General features: G+C 46.5%; 2 protein-coding genes across 2 annotated transcripts in view; both read left to right on the top strand.

Annotated features, from left to right (window-relative positions):
* The first annotated feature begins 9902 nt into the window (after positions 1-9902).
* cxcr4b (chemokine (C-X-C motif), receptor 4b) lies at positions 9903-12155 on the top strand. Its single transcript, XM_040201816.2, has 2 exons — positions 9903-10180; positions 10517-12155. Exons 1-2 carry the CDS (start codon positions 10160-10162, stop codon positions 11639-11641), a joined length of 1146 nt encoding a protein of 381 aa, XP_040057750.1. The 5' UTR covers positions 9903-10159; the 3' UTR covers positions 11642-12155.
* Positions 12156-14235: 2080 nt separating this feature from the next.
* dars1 (aspartyl-tRNA synthetase 1) overlaps positions 14236-26579 on the top strand; it is a 21117-nt gene continuing 8773 nt past the window's right edge. The window contains exons 1-8 of the mRNA XM_040201143.2: positions 14236-14429; positions 16967-17069; positions 18556-18585; positions 18871-18928; positions 20322-20414; positions 21554-21656; positions 25496-25598; positions 25954-26034. Coding sequence (XP_040057077.2) covers positions 14407-14429; positions 16967-17069; positions 18556-18585; positions 18871-18928; positions 20322-20414; positions 21554-21656; positions 25496-25598; positions 25954-26034 — 594 coding nt within the window. The 5' untranslated portion in view covers positions 14236-14406. The remainder of the gene's footprint in view (positions 14430-16966; positions 17070-18555; positions 18586-18870; positions 18929-20321; positions 20415-21553; positions 21657-25495; positions 25599-25953; positions 26035-26579) is intronic.

Here is a 26579-nt window from a genome sequence, read left to right as displayed (position 1 = left end):
AGAGCAGGACTCATCTGGTGCTCCTGGGTGCTGCTGGGCGACCTGCAGCCTGTGCAGCTCTATACGTCACACATTACACACACTACACACACTACACACGTTCCTCTGGTTGCGGCGCTGATGACTTAATCACCTGTGGCCTTTTTTTTTTTTCTTTCTTTTTTGGTGGGGTGGGGGGCGCAACACATCGCAAAGGTCAGCTCAATGCAACCCGCTCGTTGCGTGACAGCGCGTGTAAAAAAGAAAGTGTTGCGACAGCGTGACGAGAGGGAAAAAAAACAGAAACAAAGTGTCTCTGCAGCAGTCGATAGTTCATCTTTCCTCTCACGCGACACGAGATGAGGGGGAAAGTGCGACTCGGGCTGCTGTATTGCCCCGTGGTGCAGGGGGGGGGGGGTCACATTGATCTCACTGAGGACATCTGTGGCTTGTATCGGGAGGGTTGTCAGTCACCCGAGAGATGTGAGGTCCAAGTAGTGTTTTTTGTTCTTGCGTACCCGCGATGAGGCAGACGTCAAGACGACGTGTTAGTTTTTGTCTCTGCCGAGTGTTTCTATGAGGGTGAAAGTGTTGAAAGGAGTTCACAACGCTGTTTTTAAGCCGTGTGAAGAAAGGCACCAGTAAGCAGAGCATCTGCAGCTTTCATTTCATTATTGAGGCGGTAGAGAGAACGGCCGCCCGGTTTTCCCCAAAATGTGTGTAGAAGGTGCCAACAAACGCAGAGCTTGGTTCACGCTTCACATCCTTTTCGGAGATCGAGCCAAGGCCTCCTTTTTGTGAAAGGGTATCTGATTATTTGAGGAGTAAAATGTTTCAACATCAGCGCACAGCTGTGCTGACATCTAACAGTTTAAATAAAATAACTCCTCGTTGCTGTTCACAAGTTGGAGTTGGGTTTAGAGATGTTTTGAGAGCGTGAAACAACATCACTTTATTAAAAGGCCGGAATGGAGAGAGAGCGAGAGACTGATCGAAAGCACTTTTCTCTGAGATCTGAGTTATGAAAACACTTTGTCCGCCTCTGTGTTACAAAGCCGGTGCAACATCACTATCTATTCGGGAGGAACAGAAAAGCCCTGCAGAGGATTAAGAAAGTTGGTGTTGAAAGAAGCTATCTGCTGTGAAAACATATTATGACTGCAGCCAGCCGTCGGGCATTCAAACAACGGTAAATTGGATGAATCATGGCAGACGAGAATATGGGGAAAAGGGGGTGCAAACGCGGCGGGTGTTGCGTGATTCACTATCGCTGGAGCCCCGTCGGACACTACAGACGATGTTGAGTAAGACTAATAATAAGTCTGAACAAGAGAGAGGTGAGTGGGTTGCGGTTGTTTACCGTGCCTGTGAACACGTGTGTGCAGAAAAGTCATGCTGGTCACTGGTCATGTTAAAAGCGTGATTCAATTTCCACGTTAGAAAAGAATCGTTTATTACTTTCTGCCGGCCCGGGCATATAGCAAAGAAACCAATATACTGTGTTTATTTTATTAAACCATCAGTAAATGAAGATTGTGTTTATTTGCTTCCAGCTTTTATGCTGCTGGCTGCGACAACGAGCGATTCGCTCATTCAAACCAAGAACACGTCAAACTGACTGTTTGACAACTAACTGTTGTTGGTGTTTCTTGTCCCCCCCCCCGAGCTTTGTGATTTCATGGGACTTATTTTCTTCGTGAATGACTTTGCGGTAACATACAATGCGTGTGGTTGATGTGTGGCTAAAGACCGCTTAGCACAAAACAGCGCTCATACGACAGAAAATGTATTTTTCCGATTTTCAATTTTCACTTTGCAAATGTCACATGGCGATGTCACGCTCTTCGTTTTACAGGGTGACGAAGGGAAACAGGAACTGCCGTTTTTTGTTCAAGCAGAGCTGGTTGTGACTGCAGTGCCCTGTATACAGTTTTCTAACAATAGAAGGCACAAACAGCAGCAGAATGCCCAAACTCACAGGATACGGGGGTAAAAATATCACAATCTCTAATGTCCAGCTGAGAAGTCACGTCTGTCAGTGTCTCTAGAGTGCCCTCAGCAGTCAGGATACATCTGCAATCAAATATATACGTGTCTTATACATACATCAGTCTCCTAATCCTGTCAGATAACATTTTTAAAAAAAGCAGATGGGAACCTCTCAGGGGGTAAAGAGGCCCTTTTTAATTCTATTACACTGTGTGCACACACACACACACATGCATCCTCAAGAACACAAACACACCCACACATCAGTCCACGTCTTAAGCAGCTAGTGGATACCACAGAGAGTAGTTCTTACAGATCCAAAGCTGCCCTGCAGGCAAGAGGCCCATGATGGATCAGACGTTGATTTGATTTGAAGTGAGTGTGAAAGCCGGCGTCCGTGCCCTCTGCCAGAGAGGTGAACCATGATTGAGCAATGGCTGTCTGGAGGGTTCACTCAGGAAACTGTAAGTGGACAGGCTGGACCTGCTGCTAACAATCACCTTTTGTACAAATTGTCTGGAAATGAATTGTTGATTCACAGAGTGGAAACAAGAAACGCGTCCCAGCTGCCAGCTATTCCGCCGCAGCGTCTCTGAGCTGTTGCTTCTTGCACACACAAATAGTCCATAAAAACATTCCATTGCTGTTTCAACACAGCATTTCATTTATAGCATGCGCTTATAAAACGGTCGCTTCACAAGCGAGCAGCAGATCAGCACACCTGAGATTCTTCTGTTTGCCAACAACAGAGTCCTGGTGTCAGCCGGGTTACTCGCCAGCAATCTCCTCCACCGGCACAAAATGGTGAATCACACCTTCAGTGCAAAATACAAATGTGATCTGCTGAGAAGATCCAAACGGATTCCTCCACAGTTTCTCCTAATTTAGCAGAGATCATTCAACCAAGAAATGGAATCGATACTCTTTAAAATACGTCATGCTTTTATGTGTGTGTCATATCAGTAGATCCAAGCTGTCAGGTGTGATGCAATGAAAAGTACAGTTACGTGAATTAGATCCGCGGTGGTTGAGATGGTGTGAAGATTTACATACGCCGCTGGTTTCCACTGGTGAATGAGTCAAACCTTCCCATTTACTGATTGAATTAGCCCAGGAAAGCCCCCCCGGTACGGACAGGACAGTGTTTGTTTTGCACCTGCTATTTGTCTGGAATAAACAGAAGAGCAGAAAGCGAAAGCAGAAAGTAACACGTGGGACCGGTTTGACACCTACGCTGCTGTAACTCATAACATCTGCGCGTCAAACCCCCCCCGAGACAAGCAAACAAGGATGGAGACCAAACAAAGTCAAGTTTTGCCTTTAGAGAAAGTGTGACATGCAGGTTACTACTCTGCGTGCAATGAACACTTGAACAACCACAAAGGTTTATCTCGGTACAAGAGGAAAGCAAACAGTGAATGACACCAGAGCACGGAGCTACCTGAAACACAAACACCGCTCTCGCTGTCGTACAGATGTTATTGATGATAAAGCAAAGGCTTTGTTGGCAGCCCTGATAATGACACATTCTGCCTGCTGCCTCGGGGGGGGGCCGTCCTCTCTGGCCGCCGCAGCTCAAAGCAAATATCCAAGTGTCTCGCTGCTTGACAGATAATAATCAGTCCCAACAAAATGAGTTCATAGGCGCTTGCTCCCACCTGGGGCCCGAAAAACCTCTGTCTGCCCCCACAAAGGCAACGCTCCATCACGTCCTGCTCTTCCAGCTAGTGTCTAAGTCGTGCGCGTTTCGCTGCTAATAATTCATTTTCGCCGTCGTTGTTCATCAGAAGAGTGATGTTTTTTTGACACAGTCGGTCCGGCTCAGACTCGTTGGAGACGACGCTGATGTTTTTCCTGAGGAACGAACGTCGGCCGTCACGTCCTGATCAATCGTCCTTTCTGTGGGAATCCACTGCTGTTGGTATGCTGAACATCAGCGCTCCTATTTCCTGTCATAAAACAAACCCCAAAGCACGCACCGGCTAAATAATCAAAGTCCGAAGTAAACGGATGCCGGTGTATGCGCTGCAAATCCAGATGTATTATTTACTCCACATCTTTTGTTTACACAAAAACACAATAATCCTCCCAGATTTTAGGCTGCGGGCGGTAAGAAAGAAAGGCAACACTCTGTATCAGCGTAAGGATCTGCAGTCTTTGTGGTCTGTAGAAAGGAAAAGAATTCAATTGTGCAGAAAAAATAAACCCAAAGGCAGCAGAGTACAAAGGGCCGAAGGTCCCAGGCGAGCGCCTTCAGGATTCGACCGACGAGTCGGCTCGAGGAGGAAACTCTCGAGCTGAGGGAGCACAGCGGGTTGGTTTGTTCCGCTACGAATCCCAGTATTTTTTTATTTCACGGGGGGTACTCCCTGTCCACACACACACACACGAGGAGAAACAACCCGCAGAGCCTTTTGTCGGCCGCCTTTTTTTTTTAAATAATACACATTTCACACTTTTGTGTCAACAATATTTGCTGAAAAGCTGACAAAAGTGGAAAACACTCAGCGAACCAACGAGCATACTTTCACTAAACCGCAGGTGAAAAAGAAAGTCGCCACAGGAAATGAATTGTGTCACATGGGCTCCAGCTTGATGAGCACTGTGATTCACTCAAAAACAAATGTATTGTGTAAAAGACTTTTTCTTTTTACCACTCATTGCTTTTTTTTCCTCAGACTCTAGGAAGAGGAAAAATAAAATGACTATTTGTTTTCTGGTAGCTTCGGGCAGTCCGCGCAGACGGTGTCATCTTTCAGACAAGGAGGCACCACAGGGGCGGTAAAGCGTCCCTCTGGCCGGGTCCTGATGGATGCTCCTCCACCGGTGCTTTGTTCTGGTCTGGTGCATGGACACCGGCCCACCTCGCTCCGGAACCCGCAGCCGCACGTCACCCGCCACAGGGAGCGGCTTCCATCGACCAGGAGGCTCGTACGCCCAAATCCAGCTCGTCCGCTTCCCATCGCAGACTAAATAATGATTGAAGCCTGTCTCATTGTGCAGAGTGGTGCTATAAATCTCCACTAAAAGCAAAATGCCAGAGGCGATAGTTTGGTTTGTTTTTTTACGCACAGAGCCTCCGTGTAAAAGGTTAAAAGTGTTACGCTTGGTTGAATAATCTTAGATAATGTAAACGGAGGCATTTTTGCTAAATAAATCCAGAAGAAACAGCCGCATTATTCAAACACATATCACCTAAATGGATTCTTTTCAGATTTCAATACAACCAATTGTACATGTGATTTGTTTCAAATAATAAGTGCAAACAATAGAGCTTCTGTGCTGGCCGTCGAGGCAAACTGCTGCTGACGTGTAATCTTAAACGATTCTCCTTCGAGACTCGAGGAAGTAATGATGGCGTCGGACTCTGCAGCAGGTTTATTGGTCACTCGACTCTGGAAAGCTTATCCGCTGTCATCTGGTCTATTGTCCCCGTTATCTGAGTCGATCAGGGCTGAGTTGAGCCTCTGTTGGCCTCCACACAGAACAGATGGAGGACCTCCACCTGCAGAGAGAACTGAAAGAACGCTGCCTGTGATCTGTCTGTCTACTGGAGGAAGTCAGAACGAGGTTTAAATTGATGGACTCTGACCTGCTGGAGATGACGGTTGAATAACCTTTGGAAAAACTTGATGTCTTGCAAATGATTGCAATTGAATCACCTGATTGCCGGTGTTGTACTATACGGTTGCAAAGCAAAACCACAATGAAACACGTTGGCACAAAAGGAAAGGGAACCCCGGTTGCATTTATCATGGACTCATGAAAACACCCTTCCTATGCAACACCAAGCTGTATTTCTCCACCCGCACTGAGGCTTGCTTTTGGATTTGTGCCACACGCGGATTTATATTTCTCCACTAACTGCTCGAGGGCAGTTGTCACCCATTTCAGCTTTTATTGGCTCATGCCCCGTTGTTAAATTCTGCAGGGACTCCATGTCAGGACAGGCAGCAGCAGGATTCCATCTAATCAGCGTGAAAAGTGCCCACCAACGTTGCAGACCAGAGGCTGAGCAGGAAGCCCGCTGGTATTCCAGGGAGAAAAGAAGACAAATAATGACTAAAGGTTTGTCAGAAAGATGCATGGATTTCATTCTGACTCATATATTCAAATAAAACCCATAAAAGTCAGAACTTTCTATAATTTACCACTTATGTGTCATTCCTTAGTGCACAGAACCATTGTGTCAGCGTGCTGTTGCAGGTTATGACGCGTTGGAAGTCAAAACTCTCTCCCAGGATGCAACTCGTTCGTCCATCCAACTGGTTAATACAGTGTTAATAAATATGTCGTGGAGGCGGTATATGTCACTTCACTTGAGCGGTCAGGCTGTTTCTGCACACCTTTTGCATGCCACAATGTATTCACTGGGGTATTGTGACGTTGATTGAGGTCTCGGGAAAAGAGTCAAGAGCACCGCAGCACGGCACAATGTAGGAAGTTTAAGAGGGTGCGTGCCAAAGATAAGGAGCGAGCTTTGTCTTTAAAGTAGGTCTATTGTTCAAATTTGAGTTCCTCCTTTAAACACTAACGGATGCTTTTGCAAATATTTCTCTCTCTCTGTGTAGAAATATGATCATTATGACTTGTATTTGCCGACATCGGCTCCTGCAATCCACTCAAATCAAGGCTCATGAAAGATTGATGTCTCTTCACTAACTATATTCACGTTTAAAGCAACATCACAAAACGTGTTTCTGGTTTCATGTCTTCATGTCGCGATGCATCAATTGAGAATGACGGATGAATCTCTCACCTTGGCCCAGTTCCCTCCCCCGTCCTTCTTCGCCCCAACAGATTTCGCAAACCGACCAAGGAGAGATGGAAAAACAAAACGCACCCCTATAGAGCCGTGGGAGACAGATAAAGAACGTGTGCATTCCAGAGTGAATAATGAACACGATGACAATATGCACAAGAATGCAGATAAATTCCAATCACCCAAAATCCTTTTTAAAAAAAAAACGCTGAATCCACAATGCGGCCCCCGTACCAGAGGTCATGTTCTTTTCAGCGAAGACGGGTAACACGTGGCACAAAGTAGGTCCAAAACTGACAATACGGATCCAGGGGCGTTCAGAGCTGAACAACAACAAAAAACTTTTTCCTAAACGTCTGCCTACGTTACCTCGGCGGATGGAGAAGCTCTCGTTTGTTGCAACTGAAAGACACAAAGCGCTTTTCAGTGCTCAGGAGAGAGATTAAAGGCAGTTACCCTAAAGCCCTTTTGTGCATTTAGGGGATCACAAAGTCAGCTTCCACAATATAGGCTGGATGCTCCTTTTTTTGTGTATGTGCTGATTGGAAAGAAGGGAAAAGTGATATTTTAAATAGAGGTATCATTATGAAAGATGATTCCGCGCTGACTTGCAGGGATGAGTTGGAACTGGAGTGCTCGGTGTTGACTGAACGGCGCTGCTCATTCTTCTCTTTATCTCTCTGGCATTCTTCTGGCTCATTTCAATAGCCATTCTTCGCCAAAGAGCCCCCCCCCCCCACCACCCCCCATACCCCTCCTCCCTTTCGCCGGCGTTCACACTTCTTGTGATTTGTATTCTAAGTAGCTCACAGATCTTTTGTACTGCCGGGCCGATAGCAATCTGAATCTTCACGCTGACAGTGGTGGCTGCTGATATCCTGCTGAAGTCACAGAAGAAAAGGTCCTACTTGGTGAAGAGGAATGAAATCTCTTCTGTTGGAATCCCACAGAAATGATAAGCCCCATGTAAACACAGACACCGCAGACGTTGAAAGCAAAATCAGCGCAATGATACCTGAAGAGCCACAAGGCAGCGTGCCAATGTTGCACTGGAACTCTGATATGTTTGTCCTTTTCAATTAAATCACAATGCAGAGAAGAAAAGAAAAACCTTTTTTGTGTCGCCCTTTAAACATCTGTACTAAAGTCAGTATTCAGATGAATCTTCTCTAAACTTGCACTCAGTTTTAACTGCATTGTGTTATTTGCACGTCAGGTGATTTTTAAATGTGAGACATTTTGTTTTCAAATAAGGAAAATCATTGTCATGAAACTGCTTCTGAGAGTTTGAGCAGTTAAAAGAGGAATCCCCCTTTGTTGTGAGAGTAATGAGGAATGTAAAAAAAAGCATTTCTGTATGTCATTCAGCACACCGATGGATTCCAGGAGCTCTGTTTTCAGGCAGATAGCTGATAAACTGTCTGCGTCTGAATGGCGTTGATAAGCGCGTCGTACCAATACAGTGGCCTCTCCCTGAGATCCCCCCCCCGTCCTCCTCCCCGGGTCCCCAACTGCAGGAGGCCCTGAAGAACACAGACACACGGATGAGTCTGTGAATGCTGCACTAATTCCTATTATTTGATTATCCATTCACCAATGTTTCGATACTGTATTAAAGTGATCTGAGCTCTGTTTTGTCTGCATTTCTGTGCTCACATCCGTGTGGTGTTTTCTTTCTATATCTATTCCAAAAAAGTATTAAAAGTAAATCTGTTTTTTTTCATAATTCAGCTCTGATTGTAATCATTTCCTTTTTCTTCCTAATTTTGTGTAAGCCCCTTATTGTATAAATAGTGGTGAGCTTTGGGGGATTTTGCAGGGGATGCAGCCCACCTGCAACACAGTGGTTTGCAGTACATCTTAACTAACCTCTGAAATAAGCTATTTAGGAAATATGTACAGTGCTGATATGCACAATATTATAAATCTGATAAATAGAAGGAAAAAACATGCAATGCAACACTGCAGATGAATATCGATGCAATTCGGAGAAGAAAAAATAGTTTTTGTTCTACGGAAATGTGTCTTCCTGATGTTTCCAAAATACGATCTCGTCACGCTGGCTCTGAGAATCCCTCTTCCGCCTCAGTGATGCAGATTGACTCATCGAATCTATCACTGCTCTCATATATCAAAGACATATACACAGTATTTGCATGCCACATGGAGGAGATTCGGTTTCAGACAACCGTCTGAGAGGAGAGGAGCGCGGGGCGGCGGCATTTGGTTTGGCCCGGCCCTGTCATCATACCTTAACTGAAATCAGAGAGGTTGGGTTAATCGGTGTGAAAATGGATGTTCTACACAGCGAGGCTCGATAGCCGTTTGATAGAAATCCTACATTATTGGCTGTGCGGCTCTTTTCAAATCCACCGGGGGTCATTTAGCACTTGGCGGCGCAGACATAACAGCACTTGAGGAGAGACAGGGTGTGGATGGAGGTGAGGACGGATTCAAACCCCCGCTGATGAAAACTGTCATCAGACACAGTTATAAAGTGATTTGTAGAGAGAAATACGAGGCCGGGAGAAGTCCGGTCTGAATGTCGGTCCTTGCCACGTGCAGAAGCAGGAGGGAGGTGCGATTTATGGGGCTGCTGCTGGCGTCTCACCAGAACAGCGTGTGTAATTCCACAATTGCTCTAATCGCCCGAGCTCTCCTGGACAGAGACAAGAAAGACCTCCATTGGACTTAATGGAAATATGTCTGCTGTGTTATGTAGTGGGTCTTCGGAGTACTTGATAATGGTTGAATTACCATGTTATCACAATAACATGAATTATATTCATTGGCATACTCCAATAAAGTCCCTGGGTGATAGCGTACACCTGTGATCCAACATGGTGTTTCTGACTCTCTATAATACTCCTATAAGGATGTTGTTGTAATGTCATAAAGTTTATCAGGCTATATTTTTGCAGAATTGGCATAGTTTGCATTAAGTATTTTACTTTGCATGCAGTAATCCTCACACGAGATGGAGAGCAAGCACCAGCGGAACGCGGTTGAAAATGAAGTGTTGTTTCATAACCGTGTCCGCATAAGAACGACACCCTCTCCAACAACTGTCCTTGATCCTCCAGAGACTCTATTCAAGATTCTTCCTCTTCTTTTTTTTTTAAAGGTGAGGAAATAAGAGGCACGTAAATATTTTTCTCGATTTTGTTTCGACAAAAAAAAAAAAAAAAGTTTCACAACCCTTGACGCTCTCATCACGAGCAGTCTCGTGCAGTTATATAGTCGTCCCGTTTTGGCAGTCGAGGGCACCGCGGGGCCACGCCCCCCCTCCCCCCTGGGGCCAGGGGCGGGGCCAGGGGCACCAGCGCTGGACCTATATATACACGAGCCTATAGGAGTTGTCTGCTTACAGACAAGCCGTCGATCCCTCTCCCGCACGAAGAGAACCCACGCCGGCCCTCAATTCACGTTATGAATGTGCTAAACATGGAGGTGAGTCCTTTTTTTTCCATTGCTTTTGTTCTCCCATGTGGCAAATATGAGTCTTTGTGCTTGAGGCTGTTTAATGCAATTAATCCAGATCTATTTTTAAAGTTAAATCACTTTGCACCCGCGTTTACAGTGGTGTAGGCTATACTTAATTATTTGAATTGTAAATAACTGTACATTTAAATAAATGCATTCAACGTTGAGCATTTCCTTGAGAAAAGTTATATTTAAACATTTTAGCCAGCTCTGAAGTTAGCAAAATGCACTTCTGAAAGTAGTTGTGTAACGAAAGAACATCAATCTTTTTTTCCCTAACTTTTCAATTCTTTCTCCTTTCAGATTGACATGTATTCTGACTACTTTGAGAACAGTACTGACAACCTCTCTGACGATTCTGTAGACTTTGACATAGACTTCCAGGAGCCATGTGGCAGATCGCTCAGCAACAACTTCAACCAGATCTTCCTCCCAACAGTTTATGGAATTATATTCATTTTGGGAATGATTGGAAATGGATTAGTCGTTGTGGTCATGGGCTACCAGAAAAAGGTCAAAACCATGACGGACAAGTACCGGCTCCATCTCTCCGTGGCCGACCTCCTGTTTGTCCTCACGTTGCCCTTCTGGGCTGTTGATGCAGCTAAGAGCTGGTACTTTGGGAGTTTCCTCTGTGTGTCCGTGCACGTGATCTACACGCTGAACCTGTACAGCAGCGTTTTGATCCTGGCCTTCATAAGCTTAGACAGATACTTAGCGATTGTGCGGGCCACCAACAGCCAGGACACAAGGAAGCTGCTTGCAACCAAAGTGATCTACGTGGGCGTGTGGCTGCCTGCAGTTCTGCTGACTGTACCTGACCTGGTGTTTGCCAGGGTGCAAGAAGCATATCCTTTGAACTCCCCCTTTCCAAACCAAAGCATGGAGGCCGTGGACTCCAGGATCATGTGCCAGCGCACCTACCCGCAAAAACACAGCGTCGAATGGACGGTTGGTTTCCGATTCCAGCAAATCCTAGTGGGCTTCATACTGCCCGGTCTGGTCATCCTCAACTGCTACTGCATCATCATCGGCAAGCTGTCGCAAGGCGCCCGGAGCCACGCTCAGAAGAGGAAAGCGCTGAAGACCACGATCATCCTCATCGTTTGTTTTTTCTCCTGCTGGCTGCCGTACTGCGTCGGCATCTTTTTGGACAACCTGGTGATGCTGGGGGTGATCTCGCTCTCATGCGATCTGGAGCAAGCGGTGGAGAAGTGGATATCCATCTCCGAGGCGCTGGCCTATTTCCACTGCTGCCTAAACCCCATCCTCTACGCCTTTCTGGGGGTTAAGTTCAAGAAGTCGGCCAAGAGCGCCCTGACGGCCAGCAGCAGATCGAGTCAGAAAGTAACTCTAATGGCCAAAAAGCGAGGGCCAATTTCCTCCGTGTCCATCGAGTCCGAGTCCTCCAGCGCTTTGACGAGTTAACAAACGGCCTTCATACTCTCAGGAGAGGAAAATAATAACTAAGCTTCAGTTTCAAAGAACCAACTACATTTTGTACAGAAAGAGGTTGTTATACTTTGTTTTTTCTTTCGCGTTGGTTTACTGCATTTGTGTTCTTATTGTGATTTGTGAAAGTTTGATGTTCCTCGAAGCAGATTGTGTCCGCAGGCTGTGGCTCATTTCCATTCACTGCAGTTTTTAGAAATCAGGATCTATTTTCCGTTTTTATCTTTGCAAACTGTCAAAGCCCAGCCTTACAATGCCCTGCTTTCTTTTTCTATGGATGGCAGCTGCTCTTCGAAACCTGTACATTGTTTGCAGAATTTGTGTGATCGCACTTAAGCCGTGTGATTTTTTTTTCGTTTTTTTTTTTTTATGCCTATTATTTATTGCCGTCATTCACACTGGATGTTTTGTAAAAGAACGAAACTGCACGCTGATTTTTTAACATTTTCAACTGTTTTTTTAATGTAAATAAATAAAGTTCTGTACTTTTTATAATGTGTGGTGTGTATTTTTTCCTAAAAACCAGCACCTCCTTCCCTCAGGGGGAGGAGGAGGAGGTGTGTGTGTGTGTGTGTGAGAGTGCGTGCGTGTGTGTGTTGGAGGGAGGGGATGTGGGGGAAGGAGGAGGGCAACCCAAATGTTTCCACCTGATCTAGCTAGAAAGCAGAAGGAGGACTGAGCGGACGAGCCCTGTAATTGCAAGAACATCTGTCTCCTTTTACATCTTAAGCAGCCGTGAGCTTAAAGCTTAAATCTTTGGTTATAATTAGCAACCATATGGCTCCTTCACAAATAAAATGGCACATTTCATTCTCCTATTTCCAGTTTTCTTTCAATTCAGTTTGCAAGGTATACTGCCTCTATTGTGATTGGCTTGTGAACGTGTGTCGTCCTAATTCACTTCAGAGTGGGTCAATCGAGCTATTTCCCTGCTCCCAAAACATAAACGTATTCTGCTAAGATTCACGCTGACATACTCTGTGTTAGGCAATAAATCTGCAGGAATTCTGCATAGAACTTGACCATTGCCCTGCCACGGCAGACCAAAGGAAGTTGGCGACAATAGATATCATGGAAAATGGAGTCGTCAAATGGCCGCTGAGCTACGTAATGCTGCCGACCATTCAAACCCCCAAAAGGAGGAACATTTCCATTTCTTTACATGTAAAACAGGTGTAAAGTGTCCCCATCAGGCCACACGGCTAATGAGTATTTTGGGGTTCTGGTCTATTGCAGTGCAGCAGGATAAAACAAAAGATGCTTTCTTTAGTTGGAAATGTTCTCAGATGTTTCAGGATTAGCATTAGAGCGGCGCTGGCTGCGTCTGTGCAGGGAATGATCCGGGGGTTAACACTTGGAGGCTTCCGATGAATGCACTTCAACTGCTTCTTTCACCGTCCTCAGGAAGGGGTCGTTAGAGGCTTCATGCTCATCGATGCAGAGTTAAATAGCGAGCCGCTAATAGATGGGGATAGTATGGACCTAAGGCACATGTCAGGTATCCCAAAATTAACAGAAGCTGAGCATTAGTACAAAATAACAATTTTATAAAAACGAAAGGGAAAAATGTGAACGCGAAACTCTAAACCCGTCTTCACAATTTTTTCTCGTGTGGTTTTATTGCATCTTCTTAGATACTTAACTGTTGTCAACCAAGTGTCCAAAGTACCCACTTAAGTGCACAAGCAGTACTCGGGCCCTTTTGGGAATACACCCTTGGTTGTGTCCTTTCATTCATAATTAAAGCTTTTGCTCTCTCTGGGTGATGAGAAAATATCCACTGCCCAACAACATTACAACAAGTACACACGTGTTGAATTTAATGCTATCATGACATCAACTTAACTTACGAGCGACAATATGATTACCAAGAAGTTCAGAGATGGTTTCAAAGCCGCGTTGGTAGGGAGAAAAGTGAAATAATACCAGGGGTTCCCTTTGGTCAATGACTTGCTCCACTAATGGTTACATTGTTTTGGTTGGAAAGTGAGCCGCAGGACTGCTGTTTCCTGCATCAGGAGCTCCTGTGGCCAACAGCCTGAGAAAAGATTTAATGACCCCCCACTGTATTCCAACCACCATGCTCGCTATGCGCGACCATTCCTGCAAAGGTCACTGCATACCTGGATGCCTCAGTGCACTCAGGCATGGATGTTTTTTTCATGGTGTTCCTTTTTGTGTTCAAGTGGATATATATGACATGTTCTGTCTTGATGTTGTGCTAACTGGAGTAACATTACATTAACAAATAAGGACAGTAAAGCTGGGAAAATACAGTTAAAGCATTAACGGGAAGGGTATCTGAACAGGTATGAAAATGAAATGGAAGTAAATATGTATAAAATGCACCAATGAAAAACAAAAAAACTATGAGAATTGTTTTGTGTCAACATGCCGAAAGGTACTGGAATGGCTCAAAGGCCTTCACATTTCTAATTGCCATATATGAACCCAGTTGAAAACAGTATGTGTATAATAATGATGGAATTTACCCTAAGCTATTTTTCTAATGGCTGCTTCGATTACTTAGTGTACCGCACGAGCAGGCACGACCAAATTAGTTGGCCGGAACTACACGTTAAAAACTTCGTTTCCAGCCGGAACCCAAAGCATCCGGTAATTGGTGCTCCGTCAAAACAAGTCCTTCCTTCCTGTGCACGTCCATGCAGTGAACAGCTGATGTGCTGGTTCTCACTAAACTTTTAACATTGTATCCTCGTCCTCCAAGAATATAGCTCAACATGACTAAAGAGGAAGCCCCGGGGTAAGCAAGGGGGGGGGGGGAGTTGTGCGTTCCATAACTCGCGTCTCACAGCCAAGCTAGCGGTGTGCTAGCACTCTGCGGGTAGCAACGAGCTAACGTTAGCATTTCCTGAGCGAGCAGCGGATTGCATCATCTGACAGTTCAAGTCAAGCCGTCGTGAAGATTTACTCACGTGGACAAAATGTTTAAATAGCAGCACAATAAAGCGTAAAACATGACACCCCCCCCCCCCCCCCCCCCGGTTTGTGTGTCCTCGGTGCGGACTTGTTCTTTCTAAACACCAACATCAGGGGACGCGATGTTTCAAAGGCCCTTAGGTTAGGTGTCTCGTGATTGCATCATCTAATAACTTCATATGAAAAATCCTTTCATACCTAAGTTAGCGCACCTTGTGCTTTGTATGATTATAGTCGTACTGCTCGATACAATTGGCAAGTTTTTCCAAAATGCAACTTTTTACGTCTAGAAGTAGTTTTCAAATCGCAACCTGCCCGGCCCTGCTAACATTTGCCTCTGGTCATGGGCACAGAATCAAGAGTTTTCTCTTTTAATTAAGTCTTTTAATCAGAGTTCCAGACCGAAAGGAACGTTTGAGCTGTCAAACAAGTCCTCAACTAACTAACTTAGTTACTAACTACTCGCATTCCAGAAATGGGGGAAAAAACTGTTAAATTTAGTAACCTTAAAATGTTTGGCTGGCTGGTTTTATGTGGGTTGTTTCAACTATATAGTCCAGAACATTATTAAAATATGTGCCACCAGAATACTCTAAACCAATACAGCATTGCCACAGATAGACGTTTTAACAATAGCGGATGCGTAGAAACAAACTCATTTAAAAAGGTATTTTAAAGTATGGATGCATTGCATTTGAAGGAAAAGGGTTCTCATTAGTAAGTTGGTGTTCTTTGGAAGGATTTTGACTCACAGCCTCGGGGATCGATAACAGGACTCGTTGTGCAGCTGTTCACTGTTTTCATGAATCCACCTGTTCAACTGTCCATCTGTTTTTCTTCTGCCTAGTAATTGTCGGTAGTTGACGAAAGGGGATTTTCTTTTTATGTTTAACTATGACACATAATCATCTTTTGGACAACCCTAAGGTGTGTGTGGTTTTGATTTGTAAGCAGTTTGTAGTTGTTTGTTGATAGCGGCTTCAGTCCAACTCAACTCAATTGGCCTGGGGAGTAAAAAGATCCGGTTTAACAAATCCAACTGGTGGAACATTGGGGGAATCACAATTGATCTTTGTCTTTTAAAAGGAAGAAGCATTCCTCTTGTGAACATACGTGTGAGTGGCCTCGTGTTGGCTTTGCTCTTAACCTTGACTGCAAGTAGATTGGAGGAATAACTCATTTGTTTATCTCTCCCCAATTTGCGAAGGACACTTGGTTTGTACCAAAGCCCCACATGGCACGCAAGGCATCCGCAAATTATTCTTACATGAGGAACTACATCAAATTATGTTTACAAAGGCTTAATTTTTCAGTCGTATACGCTACATCCTTGGAAAAAATTCAAATGTTGAGCAATTCGTAGATTAACGGATGTATCCATCCCAAAAAATAAAATGTACCCTTTGGTCCAGATTCATAAGTCTCACTAATCAAGGTAGCATCAGATCTTAGTACAGTGCATCTTTTTTTGTATAATCTACAAACGCCTCATGGGAAATCCAAAAACGACTTGCCCTTTTAACCGTGGCTGCGAGGGAGTTTGCTCTAAAGCTTGCTCTCTGCAAGCCTCCCGTGGAAGATGAGGAGGTGCTCTTTTGGGACTTTTGTTCCTTGTTTAGGCTTTATTGCTATGAATAGTCGGCCTTTGGTCTTTGTTGTTTCCTGCGAATACATTTGGAGCAGTTCACAGGCTTCCTCAAGCTCTACACACCTGCTCACCGGGGAACATCTAACAGCACTCAGCCAGTGTTTCCCTCTAGCACAGCTTGAAAGGTGCTTTTTTTCCAGTAAACATTATTTAAAATCAACGACAAAATATGAACGCCTGCTTAACATTTGCAAATGCTATTTGTGTTCATTTCTGCATGCCGTACTGTGACCTGATTGTCCCGTCTCGATAAGAGTGTGCCGTTGTGTCGTCTACTGCGCTGTTGCTTATCAGCGATGCCATTGTGTTCCGCTGTGTATTGTGCCATTTAGCAAATAAAGACACGTATGCTTTCAGATCAAGCCAACTGTTATCATAATCAGATAAACCTATATTCTACATAAACTCTTTAACGGATTAGAAAGTGCTGCTGAGACTACTGTCTTCTGGTGTTTGCCTTGCTAATCTTACTTTCTTACCGCTCTGCTTTTAGACGCTCTTCATCTCCCCCTTTGCACGGGCTAAAGCTGTTTTGTTAGGCACAACAATGGGATTAAGGCACTGCACACACTTTAAAAGCTGGAGGTGGCGATGGCTCAGAACCGATTTTTTTTTTTTTCCCAGGCGGTTAAAAACTTCCTCCTGGGATCCATGTGAAATAGAAGGTGGAAGTTGCCTGAGATGTTTGTGCCGTGTACCTCTTCCTGTTTCAGGGCGACGGAGGAGGAGCAGCAGGCTCAGTCAAAGAAAGGTCTGAAGAAACAGCAGAAGGAAGCAGAGAAAGCGGCAAAGAAGGCTGAGAAACAGGCCAAGCTGGTCAGTGTTGTTGTCTTTTTTTTCTTCTTTCTTTTGTTTGTTTCACATCCGCCGCCCCCTCTTACAGCTGGCAGGGCTGTGATGTGCTTCTCTGCAGGGCATTGGGAGGGTTGGTTATCCGCGGGGGGGGCAACAGCATCCATTGTTTCACTATTCCTGATGTTTATGTCCACTCTAACAAAGTGCTGTTTTTTTTCTACACTAGGTGCACAACATCGTGGCCCTTCTTGAAAACGTGTACTAAGTCATTACAAGGCTTTTTTTCTATTTTTCATTAATACATTGAGTATAAAAGATCAGGATGTTTCGGGCCTTTCATGCAGTAAAAGTCTGGCGTGCCGTGTTTCTTTCATACCCATTAAAGCACGAGGATGGGGAGTCACCGCACTCGGGGTGCCACATTATTCTGTCTCGCAAGCATATCTGAATCATTGCATGCATCTGCATTTCATTGACACCGATGTCACTGGTGCTGGATATGCGTGAGCTTCTGAAAACCGCCTCGATACAGACGCCTACACCCAAACTCTGGGTGAGTGCGCGATGAAGTACTCGTTCCCCGCCGGCCGCGGCTCTTTCGCGACACCGCTTCCGCCGGCGAGGTCTCCGCCTCCGCGATCAATCGGCCCGATCCATCGCATGCGTGGTCGTTGCGGCGTCAGCTCCGTTCCTACAAGACCCATAAACTTCGTCCCGCAAAGACTCATTTGCGGAATTTGCATGGAGCCCTACGACAGTAGTGGAGTCCAGAGCGGTTGTGATTGGGCGGCCTTTTCAAGGCTGGATCCTGTCATCCAGCGGGAATGCATGCCGGCGGGTGGTGTCACTGCCTCCGTCCGTGAGGCACAGCGAGCGTCGCCTCGGGGGAAGACCTGGATATTGGGCTGAATGTTCATTGAGTGAGTGTGATTTGACACTTGTCACTTCGGTGGCTCGTCCGCTCTGCATCCGGTGCCGCGGTGTCATCCGTCACGTGAATGTATTATCATATCGGGGACGGGCGATTCCAATTCGCTCCAGCGCCACCAGCCGTTTCCGTAGACCAATATCAATTTGCATGGGAAATGGAATTGTAGCTTTGCCAAGACACAACCTCATCGCACTCTGGGAGTCGTTTGCCTAGAAGTCAATGCGGAGATAAAGAATCTGTCCACTTAGGCGGTTTCTATTACAAAGCAATATCTCCTCCTGCCATTACTCATTGTCCATGATGTGTTGGGCCAACGTGGGGAAGCGCGCTGCGTTCCAAGGATCTGAGGCTCCACAACGGCGCTATCAGTTTAATAATTTTATTCAAATCCCCAATAGCGCAAGATGGAAACCCAATTCACATGACAGATTTAGCGAAACGTTTAAAGTTGCTCCATTTGAAGTCGATTTTTATGTTGTTTTTTTTTTGACGTCTTAAATTGATATAGTCCTCCTGTTGTTGTTTCCTTGCTATTTGCAATGCCCTTTAAATCCCCGTGGCCCCTTTGTGTTCCAGGCCGCTGACCAGCAAAGCACGGAGGAAGAGGTGAGTACTCCCGACGGACCTCCGCACTCGTTCCTCTAAGATGAATGCCCTGCTTCTTCCCCGACACACCTTCCCCAACAGCTTGTAACGAGCAGCGCGATAAGCGCCGTCTGTTATCTGCGTTTGTGCTAGACACGCTGTCTCTCACAAAGCCAAAAAGTGGTGGAGTTGGTTTTGAGGAGAATGGCGTTTACGTGCAGATACTCAGTGACGTAATGTTTCATTTGGCCGTTTGATGAAACGGGCGATCTAGAGCGCTGAGGTGTCACGTTTTTCCCCTTTCAGGACTTTGCCAAGGACAGGTATGGCGTGTCGGCTATGGTCCAGTCCCAACAAAAACTGGGTGAGTCACAACGTTACTTCCTTCCCCAAATGTCCCAACAGTGAAGGTACTCGTGGAAAAAAGCCTTCAACCTTTGCTTCTCCCTGATTCCTTTTGCGAGGGGTTAATTTGTTTATTAAGTATGACTTTTTGCAAGGCCTCCAGTCATCATGTTTGACTGCGCACTCTCCTTAGTGTATTTCATTATGTGACAGGTGTTCCCGTTCTCCCTCCAAACATGTTTATACACGGCGTCAGCGTAGTGCATGAAATTCAATTCACGGAATAGGACGATAAAGAATAAGGAGTAAACAAAAAGACTTCCTTCGGTTTGAAACAGGCGTCCGCTTCGATGTCATTTTCTAGCGTTGAGTGGCTTTGGTTTTCTTATCGGTGTGCTGCATTATTCTCAATATCCCGTCAATCATTCGAAGAAGAGGAAATCGCTCTTAAAAAGCCGTTGGCTTTGCCTTCGCTGGGATGGTAGTTAATTTAGATTTGCTTGATAAGTGTTTCCCCTACCAATGTGTATATATTTTTATATAAAGACAAGGACGCCAGTCACGCGTATAATAGTGGATGCTTTTATGGTGCATAGGGTTGACAAACATGTTTATCTGCAACACGCACACTCTTGTGGTGAGGAATCCTGATCCCGAAACAGAACGTGCCGCCGCTCTCGAATGCTCCGCTTTTACACACGAGATGACACCGCGATGGAGAACTTTACCTTCACCTTTAATCTGGCTGTCAAAAGCTACAGATAATGCGATTACAGCCGACGCGCGTCGCGAAGCAGCCTCCCACTCTGTTCTCTCCGGCCGATTGCGGCGGCGATAATTGCGCTAGCTAATAGTGTGCGACGAGCAGCGGCAGCGGGCCAACCTGTCGAGGTCGTCCATCTGTCTGGCTGCTCTTTCGGCTCCAGTGGCAGCAAACAAATTGGGGCCTCCCTCACCTGCATGCCAAGCCCAGCCATCGGGGACGGGGGGGAGGGGGGGAGGGACGGGCGGGCGGGAAGGGCTTTCATGTGGGGTTGACGGAGAGTTCTCAGCCAAAAGGGCGTCTACGGCGTTGCCTCGGTGTCTGCTTCTCCCGCTCGCTGATAATAAGCAGAAAGCACGTCGCTGAGTGACGCAGGTGAAACCAGTCAATTTGTCATAGAGCCCACAGAGAATGGCTGAGTCAGACAGCTTTTCACAGCCCTCCTAGTGTGTCTTATTTATTAGGCTGTAGCTCTGTAATTTGAGATTTTTATTGTGTGTGTGTGTGTGTGTGCCTGCACGCTTATTCACATTTCTATCTGCCTTTGGGAGTGTGAGGGGGTGGGAGGGGTGTTTCATTCTTTAGACAGAACTGGCAGAAATCTCCTTTATGAAGTAATAAATTCTGTGTGTGTGTGTGTGTGAGACAGACAGGGTGTTGGTGCGGGTCCAAGACCTTACTCCGGAGAAAGCAGACCAGCTGATCTGGCTGCGCGCCCGAGTCCATACCAGCAGAGCCAAAGGTGAGGTCACAGCCCGTCTTTGTTCACCCTTTTTTTTTTTCGGCTTAGAGCCACTTTCTTTGTGCTGGAGACACAAACAGCCGGCATTCGATGACCCCCCCCCCCCCCCCCCCCCAACGTGCTAATCCTCGGTACGCCATGGTGAATTGTTGAAAACTTCTGCCCTTGGGCCAGCTCTCCACGTCCCTCCCTCCCTCCCCTCTTCAAGACAGAAGTGCAGCGCCGCTGGCTTCCGACTGGCTTTTCGTGACCCCCGATGGCCCGATAAACAAGTTCAGAAAATGGCCAATTTTCCCAACTTGTAATCCTGTTTTAAATATCAGTTTGAAGACACTTTTCCTCCCATTTTCCCCTTTATTCCTTTTGTGGCATTGTGCAAAGACTTGCAGAGCATTTTTTTCCCCCCATTCCTTCCATCATTGAGCGCTGCATTGAGAGTGTGACAACCTGAGGTTGTTTTTGATATCATTGTCTCGAGTGGCACGTCACTGTAAACCCCGATAACCTCGGTCTGCCTGTCAGCTGCTGGCAGCCGTGCTGTTGCTCTATTTAAATACAATGAACCCACTCAGCCCTGCTGGCTCATTACTTCCGTGTCAGCTTTTTTTTTTTTTTTTCTTTCTAAAGCATATAAACTAGGGTCTCAATGATTATCTTATGGCCATTTCCTGTCACGATAACTTCCAGAGTCAAGAGTCACTTCCCCCCCCCCCTCCACTCATGTCCACGGCCTCTCTGCTCACTGTAAGGACGTCCGCCGAGGCACAATAACATCCGCATTCGGCCCTGGATGAGGCGCGTCTGTTGGTGGGATTTTGGCATTGCTATTATCACAAGCCCCCTTTCTCACAGGCAACAGACATCAAAGCACGCGGGTGGTCCCACTCGGTTATTGTTGGCTAACTTGTTTACACTCCTGAGGTGTGTTTGTTTGGTAGGAAGGTAGCAATCAGCCTTTCTCCACACAGTGCCCTTCAAAGAAAGGACCGTTCACATGTGTTTGACACTTTACCTGACGGGGGGGAGGCGGGGCCCCCCCCTCCCGTGTAGACCTTCGACTGATCGACCGCAGCTTTCAGGGTGACAAGCCCGCCGAGCTTAACGGCCCGCGTTACGGCATGTATTGTTTTTGTCTTCAGGCAAGCAATGCTTCTTGGTCCTGCGTCAGCAGCAGTTCAACCTGCAGGCCCTGGTCGCTGTGGGAGATCGTGCCAGCAAGCAGATGGTCAAGTTCGCCGCAAAGTGAGTACCGAGACCACTTTTCCTGTATGAGAGGGCACGAAACAATGGTGGGAAAATCCTGTCTTCCCCCCCCCCCCCCCAATCCCACCCCGCGAAACGCCCACCGATCCCTTTTCACACATTTGCAGCGAGGTGGAGGGAATCAGTCACTTAGTCACTTTTCCCCTGCAACAAAAGCGGGCTGTTAACAAGGCGGCGGACGGCAGCGTTTTAATGGAGCGGCTTCCTGTCGAGATGGCAGATACAGCGGCTCGGATCAGCGGAGGAAGAGATACTTCAGAGCCAAGCGTCATTATTCATGTTAGCAGCCAAATTGTAGCCCGTTACTGGTCGTCGATGACTGAATGCCGCTATCAGCGGATGTGCACTTTATTAAAAAGGCGAAGGGGGGGTGGTGGTAAGGCTGCTTTAGGCAGACATTGTACGTTCACTACGGGAGTCTTTAGTGAAATGACTTTAAAATGGCCATTTAATGACATCATCCACGTAATGTTCATGAAGTATTTGGCGCATTCAGATGTGCAAACTCTTTTTTTATTTTCCATTGCTGGCACTGTTTGATGAATTGAACATATTTGCAAATGGCGAAGAACATAATTATTATGCGTTAGTTAAATGGCAGCTCTGCAGATATTGCTAAATTAAGCAAAGGGTAACACCCACGACTGTAATCCACCGGACCAAAATGGCAGTTAAGACATTGGATAATAAAGAACTTAAGCAATGCCGACATTGCAGCTGTATTTGAAAGGAGCCTCCGATTGCGTAGCATTACTGCCTTTTTAACTTCTGTTTCATCCTCCCAGCAATTCTTACAAAATGTTAAAAGGGATCAGTTCGATTAAAGCTGTTAGCGCTCCATCGCTGGCAGGGCGATGGTTGTGATGTGTGAGCTAGCACGCGGTCCCAGACAATGACCTCATACACAGCGCTGAGGGCCTCGGGGGCCGACCATTGGACCAGTGGTTCTCCATAATGTGTCGCTTCCTGAGCAGCAGCAGCAGCAGCAGGGGCCAAACTACTTCTAGAAGGCTAAATTACACAGCACCTAAAAACCAAATAGATACGATGTACGGACTGCGAGAAACCGCCTGCATTCAGAAAAGCCAGATTTCTTTAACACACGAAAGCCGTCGTGAAACGAGTAACTTGAGTCGTACATTCAAACAAGTGTCTGATGGAACACATTCCTTGTACCGTTTTGTTAAGGGAGACTAAACCCCAACACGAGGGCATGTTTCTAATGATGGCGAGGTCGCAGCAGAGTCTCGACCTCTGCCGCCTGAGCACACTGACCCCACTTTGTTAGAAGTGTCAGAGCCCCGCTGACCTGCTTCAGCCTTCTGACACCCATCGTGGGAACACGTGCACAGAGCGGAGCAGTGATTTTTGTGATGCAGTGTTGTGGAAGGGTCCGCTTTGTGTCACAGGATATGGTGTTTGGTAACGAGCGGAGGATTTGTTTTATCCGTTGCGGTTGCTCAACCTGGTGCTGTAATGTTGCATGTTGGGCAATTTGGAATGTTGTGCAACACACACGCAGCCTGTCAACAGAGCGAGTGAAAGTGGTTGCCAAGGCGACGCGGTCTTATGACAAAAGTCCTGCATTTTGATCTTGATTGTCGCTCAGAGTATCAAAACTGTCCATGCATTTTAGATTTAAATCTTTAGCAGCTGCCAAGATCAGTTCCTGTGGCTTTGTAGCTCACGTCTAGTTTCACACACTCTGCTGTGATGATTGACATTCATTGGCTCAGTAAAACCCTGGATTACAAGTAAATCCTCCCATAATCACGCCGAGGGCAGTTATGACATTTGCAGCGGTCGTCTTCTTTCACGTATTGTGTGTCCAAGTCATCCTCCTCTCACTCACACAATTTAATTAAGGGATCTTCAGGCTTTTCCAACTTAACTCCGCTCAAGTACCTCTGGAGTGCCCCGGGTAGAGCAGAAGGGAACTGTGGCGGATTTGGCTTTTACTCTTATAGAAATAAACACGTCTGATTGTTCATAGATGTTCGATTCAGTCCAATCAACGAGAGCAGCTTCGTCAAATGTTCCCTGAGTAGTTTCACGGGTCAGGCCCCCATGTATGTGTATATATGTATATATATTTCTTGCTTAACTCTGCAGGTATGTGGCCAATTGGATTCTTTTGTTCTGGTTCCACTCACCACTCACAACACAATGCAAGTGATTGAAGTGCCAAAGCTCACTGCTCACTTTATATAGAAACTGCATTTTATAGACTGATTGCTTACCAGGGTCCAGGGTCTGATTTGGGAAACCATTGTGATGGTCTTCAGAAGGCCGTTCCTTTTTTTTAGGCCCGAGGTGTTCTGGATCTTTTGATCTCTGTCCGTCTTTTTGCTCGGCTCAGCTGTAAGGCGGTCAAAAGTCGTGCAGCATAATGAGAGTTTGAGTGCGTCCCGAGGGTGACGTTCGGCGTGAGCACTTCTGTGTGGGCTTCGAGGACCGAAAACCGCCGGATTGGAGAAACACACCCGCTCTGAGGGTCTGTTCGCTTTTCCTTTTGGTTTGAGAAGTCGACGCAGTGGGGTCATGGCCAAAGGTTTCATTTCTTGTTGGGACACTTAATTCTCACCCCCCCCCTCCCCACTGACTGTGTCGTCGCCGGCGTCTTTACCACGGAGCTTATTAATGTGGGGATTTATTTATCTAACTGATCTGCTACCGGAGGGGGAAGACAATGACGGCGGCGGCAGCTGTCGTGGGGCTGAAGGGACAGCGGCGCCCCAGCGCTCAGTCCCTCATTACTGCTTTTTAATGAGCAGGAGTGAAAGATTGCGGCAGGTTTCCCATCTGGCCGTGGGCTGCGCGCGGCACTCGCTGCTGTCGCGGTTCCCCCGATGACGCGCCGGGTTTTTGGTGAGAAAAGCTGTGTGGGAAGACAGGGCATTGTTTTTAAAAGCCACGCTGACAACCCTTTTTGAAACGGTTCCCTTTCACTATTAGCAGTTTGCTTTATGAACTTTATGAAGGCGGGAGGGGGGTCAATATTCTTTTGTGGTTGTGCGAAGTACTTTCCCGAAGCTGTGAAATGCTGCGTGTTTCCTCAAACATCTTACTCTTTTTATTTACTTCTCCTTTTCGACTGTTAGAAAATGAGCGGGGGCCGTTTAACGATATGATTATGCTCATCGCTGTAATGTGGCCTCGTCGCCATCTGCCTTGAAATGAACCGGGTTTGGTTTAATGACTGAAGCCCCATTTGATGGACATTTGGGACGTGTAGAGCTTTTACACCCCTCAAAGTCACAGTGGGGGGGCCTTCGGATGTGGCGATTTTTCTTGATTCCAAAAATAAACCAGACCCTTTTTGGGGGGGGGGGGAGTGGTGATGTGGTGACGTGAATCCTCTCGGCGTCCCTTTGTCCTGACTTTACTGAAGTGCAGATGTCACAATGTCATCTCGCTGTACAAAAAATAAGACGCGTTGAAACGGTTAAATCCTTTTATGTGTTTGGGCCCAACATCGGTAGACGCGTGCTTGTGTTGAGCGCAGTATTCCATTTTGAAAGCCGCAAGCTTGTGGTATCGCCCCCCACCACCCCCCCATTTCCCCCCTCGTTGGCTAATCTCATCGTTGCAGATGCATTTGTATCAATTTGTGGTGATTTTAAGTGCCACATGCAAACTGCTTTTTGTTGTAACCCCCCTCCCCGGGACACATTTCACCATGCAAGATGAATACGCTGCATCGTTGGCCGTGAAGTGGGAACGTTGCTCTCAGGCTGTCGGCCTCCCACACAGATGAGTTTGTTTTTCTAAGTGCAATCCGATGTTTACACTCCACCCTCCCCAACTGTCTCCACCAGCATCACCAAGGAAAGCATCGTGGACGTGGAGGCGTTCGTGAGGACGGTGGAGCAGAAGATCGAGAGCTGTTCCCAGCAGGACGTGGAGCTGCACATCGAGAGGGTGGGCGCGAAAAAAACCCACAAAACACACGCACCGAGGTCACAACGTGCCGCCACTCAACACGGTTGATGATCATTAGTTATTCCGACACATCCCGTGTGGGTTTGCGTTTCAGTTGATGCACTATAAGTAGTGAAAACATTCAATGCAGCACCACAAACTGACACTCTGTGGGGAGGAAAGGCAAACATAAATTACCGCTGGCCCCCGGTGGCTGTTGTAACTATCTTAGTCAAACGTTGATGAGGCGTTAACCGTCTGTCTTTCAACGTCTTCAGAGTGTGGTCGCAACATCTCACGGAAACGTCTAGTCGACCTCCGCACTTTAACGGCCTTTCTTTCTTTCGCCCCTTAGATTTTTGTCATCAGCCAGGCGGAGCCTCGTCTCCCCCTGCAGTTGGAGGACGCCGTCAGGCCTGATGGAGACGGGGAGGAGGTGAGGACCAATGTCTGGATGGACGGGGCGCGAAATGGGGGCTCCACCCAAAAGTCCCAGTAGTGACCCTCTTAACGCCGGTTTCTCCACTGCTGCTGCTCACACCGACTACGTGACGTTAGCTGTCTGATCAAAGACATTTTAAGGATTTAGTGTCTTGTGGTTTGACTGTAAAAGAGGAAAGTCCATCCACCGACGGTGACAGTCTGGTACAATGTCATGGTGTAAAGAAAACAAATGTCATTTCAGTGTGAGAAACGGGAACTGAAAGTGAGAGAATATCGTGTCTTATGACTCATGACGAACGTCCACAGATTCAGTGTGACTACCACGACAACTAAATAATCAACTGGTCCTTCAACTGATGTCTGTACGGAACAGAAACTTGTATTTGGTAAACCCCGGGATCGGGTGAACTAACGGTTAAACAATTAAGAGCAAAACGGCTCGTACTGATTTAACCACATGTTCCGTGAGTAACTGCAGCTGGGGATTTCATCACGCGGCCTTTATAGGAGCGGTTGATAGCAGCCAGGAGGGCGTAA

This window comes from Gasterosteus aculeatus, chromosome 16, assembly GCF_964276395.1.
Source record: "Gasterosteus aculeatus chromosome 16, fGasAcu3.hap1.1, whole genome shotgun sequence".
Classification (NCBI taxonomy): domain Eukaryota; kingdom Metazoa; phylum Chordata; class Actinopteri; order Perciformes; family Gasterosteidae; genus Gasterosteus; species Gasterosteus aculeatus.
This window is presented reverse-complemented; position numbering and strand designations above follow the sequence as displayed.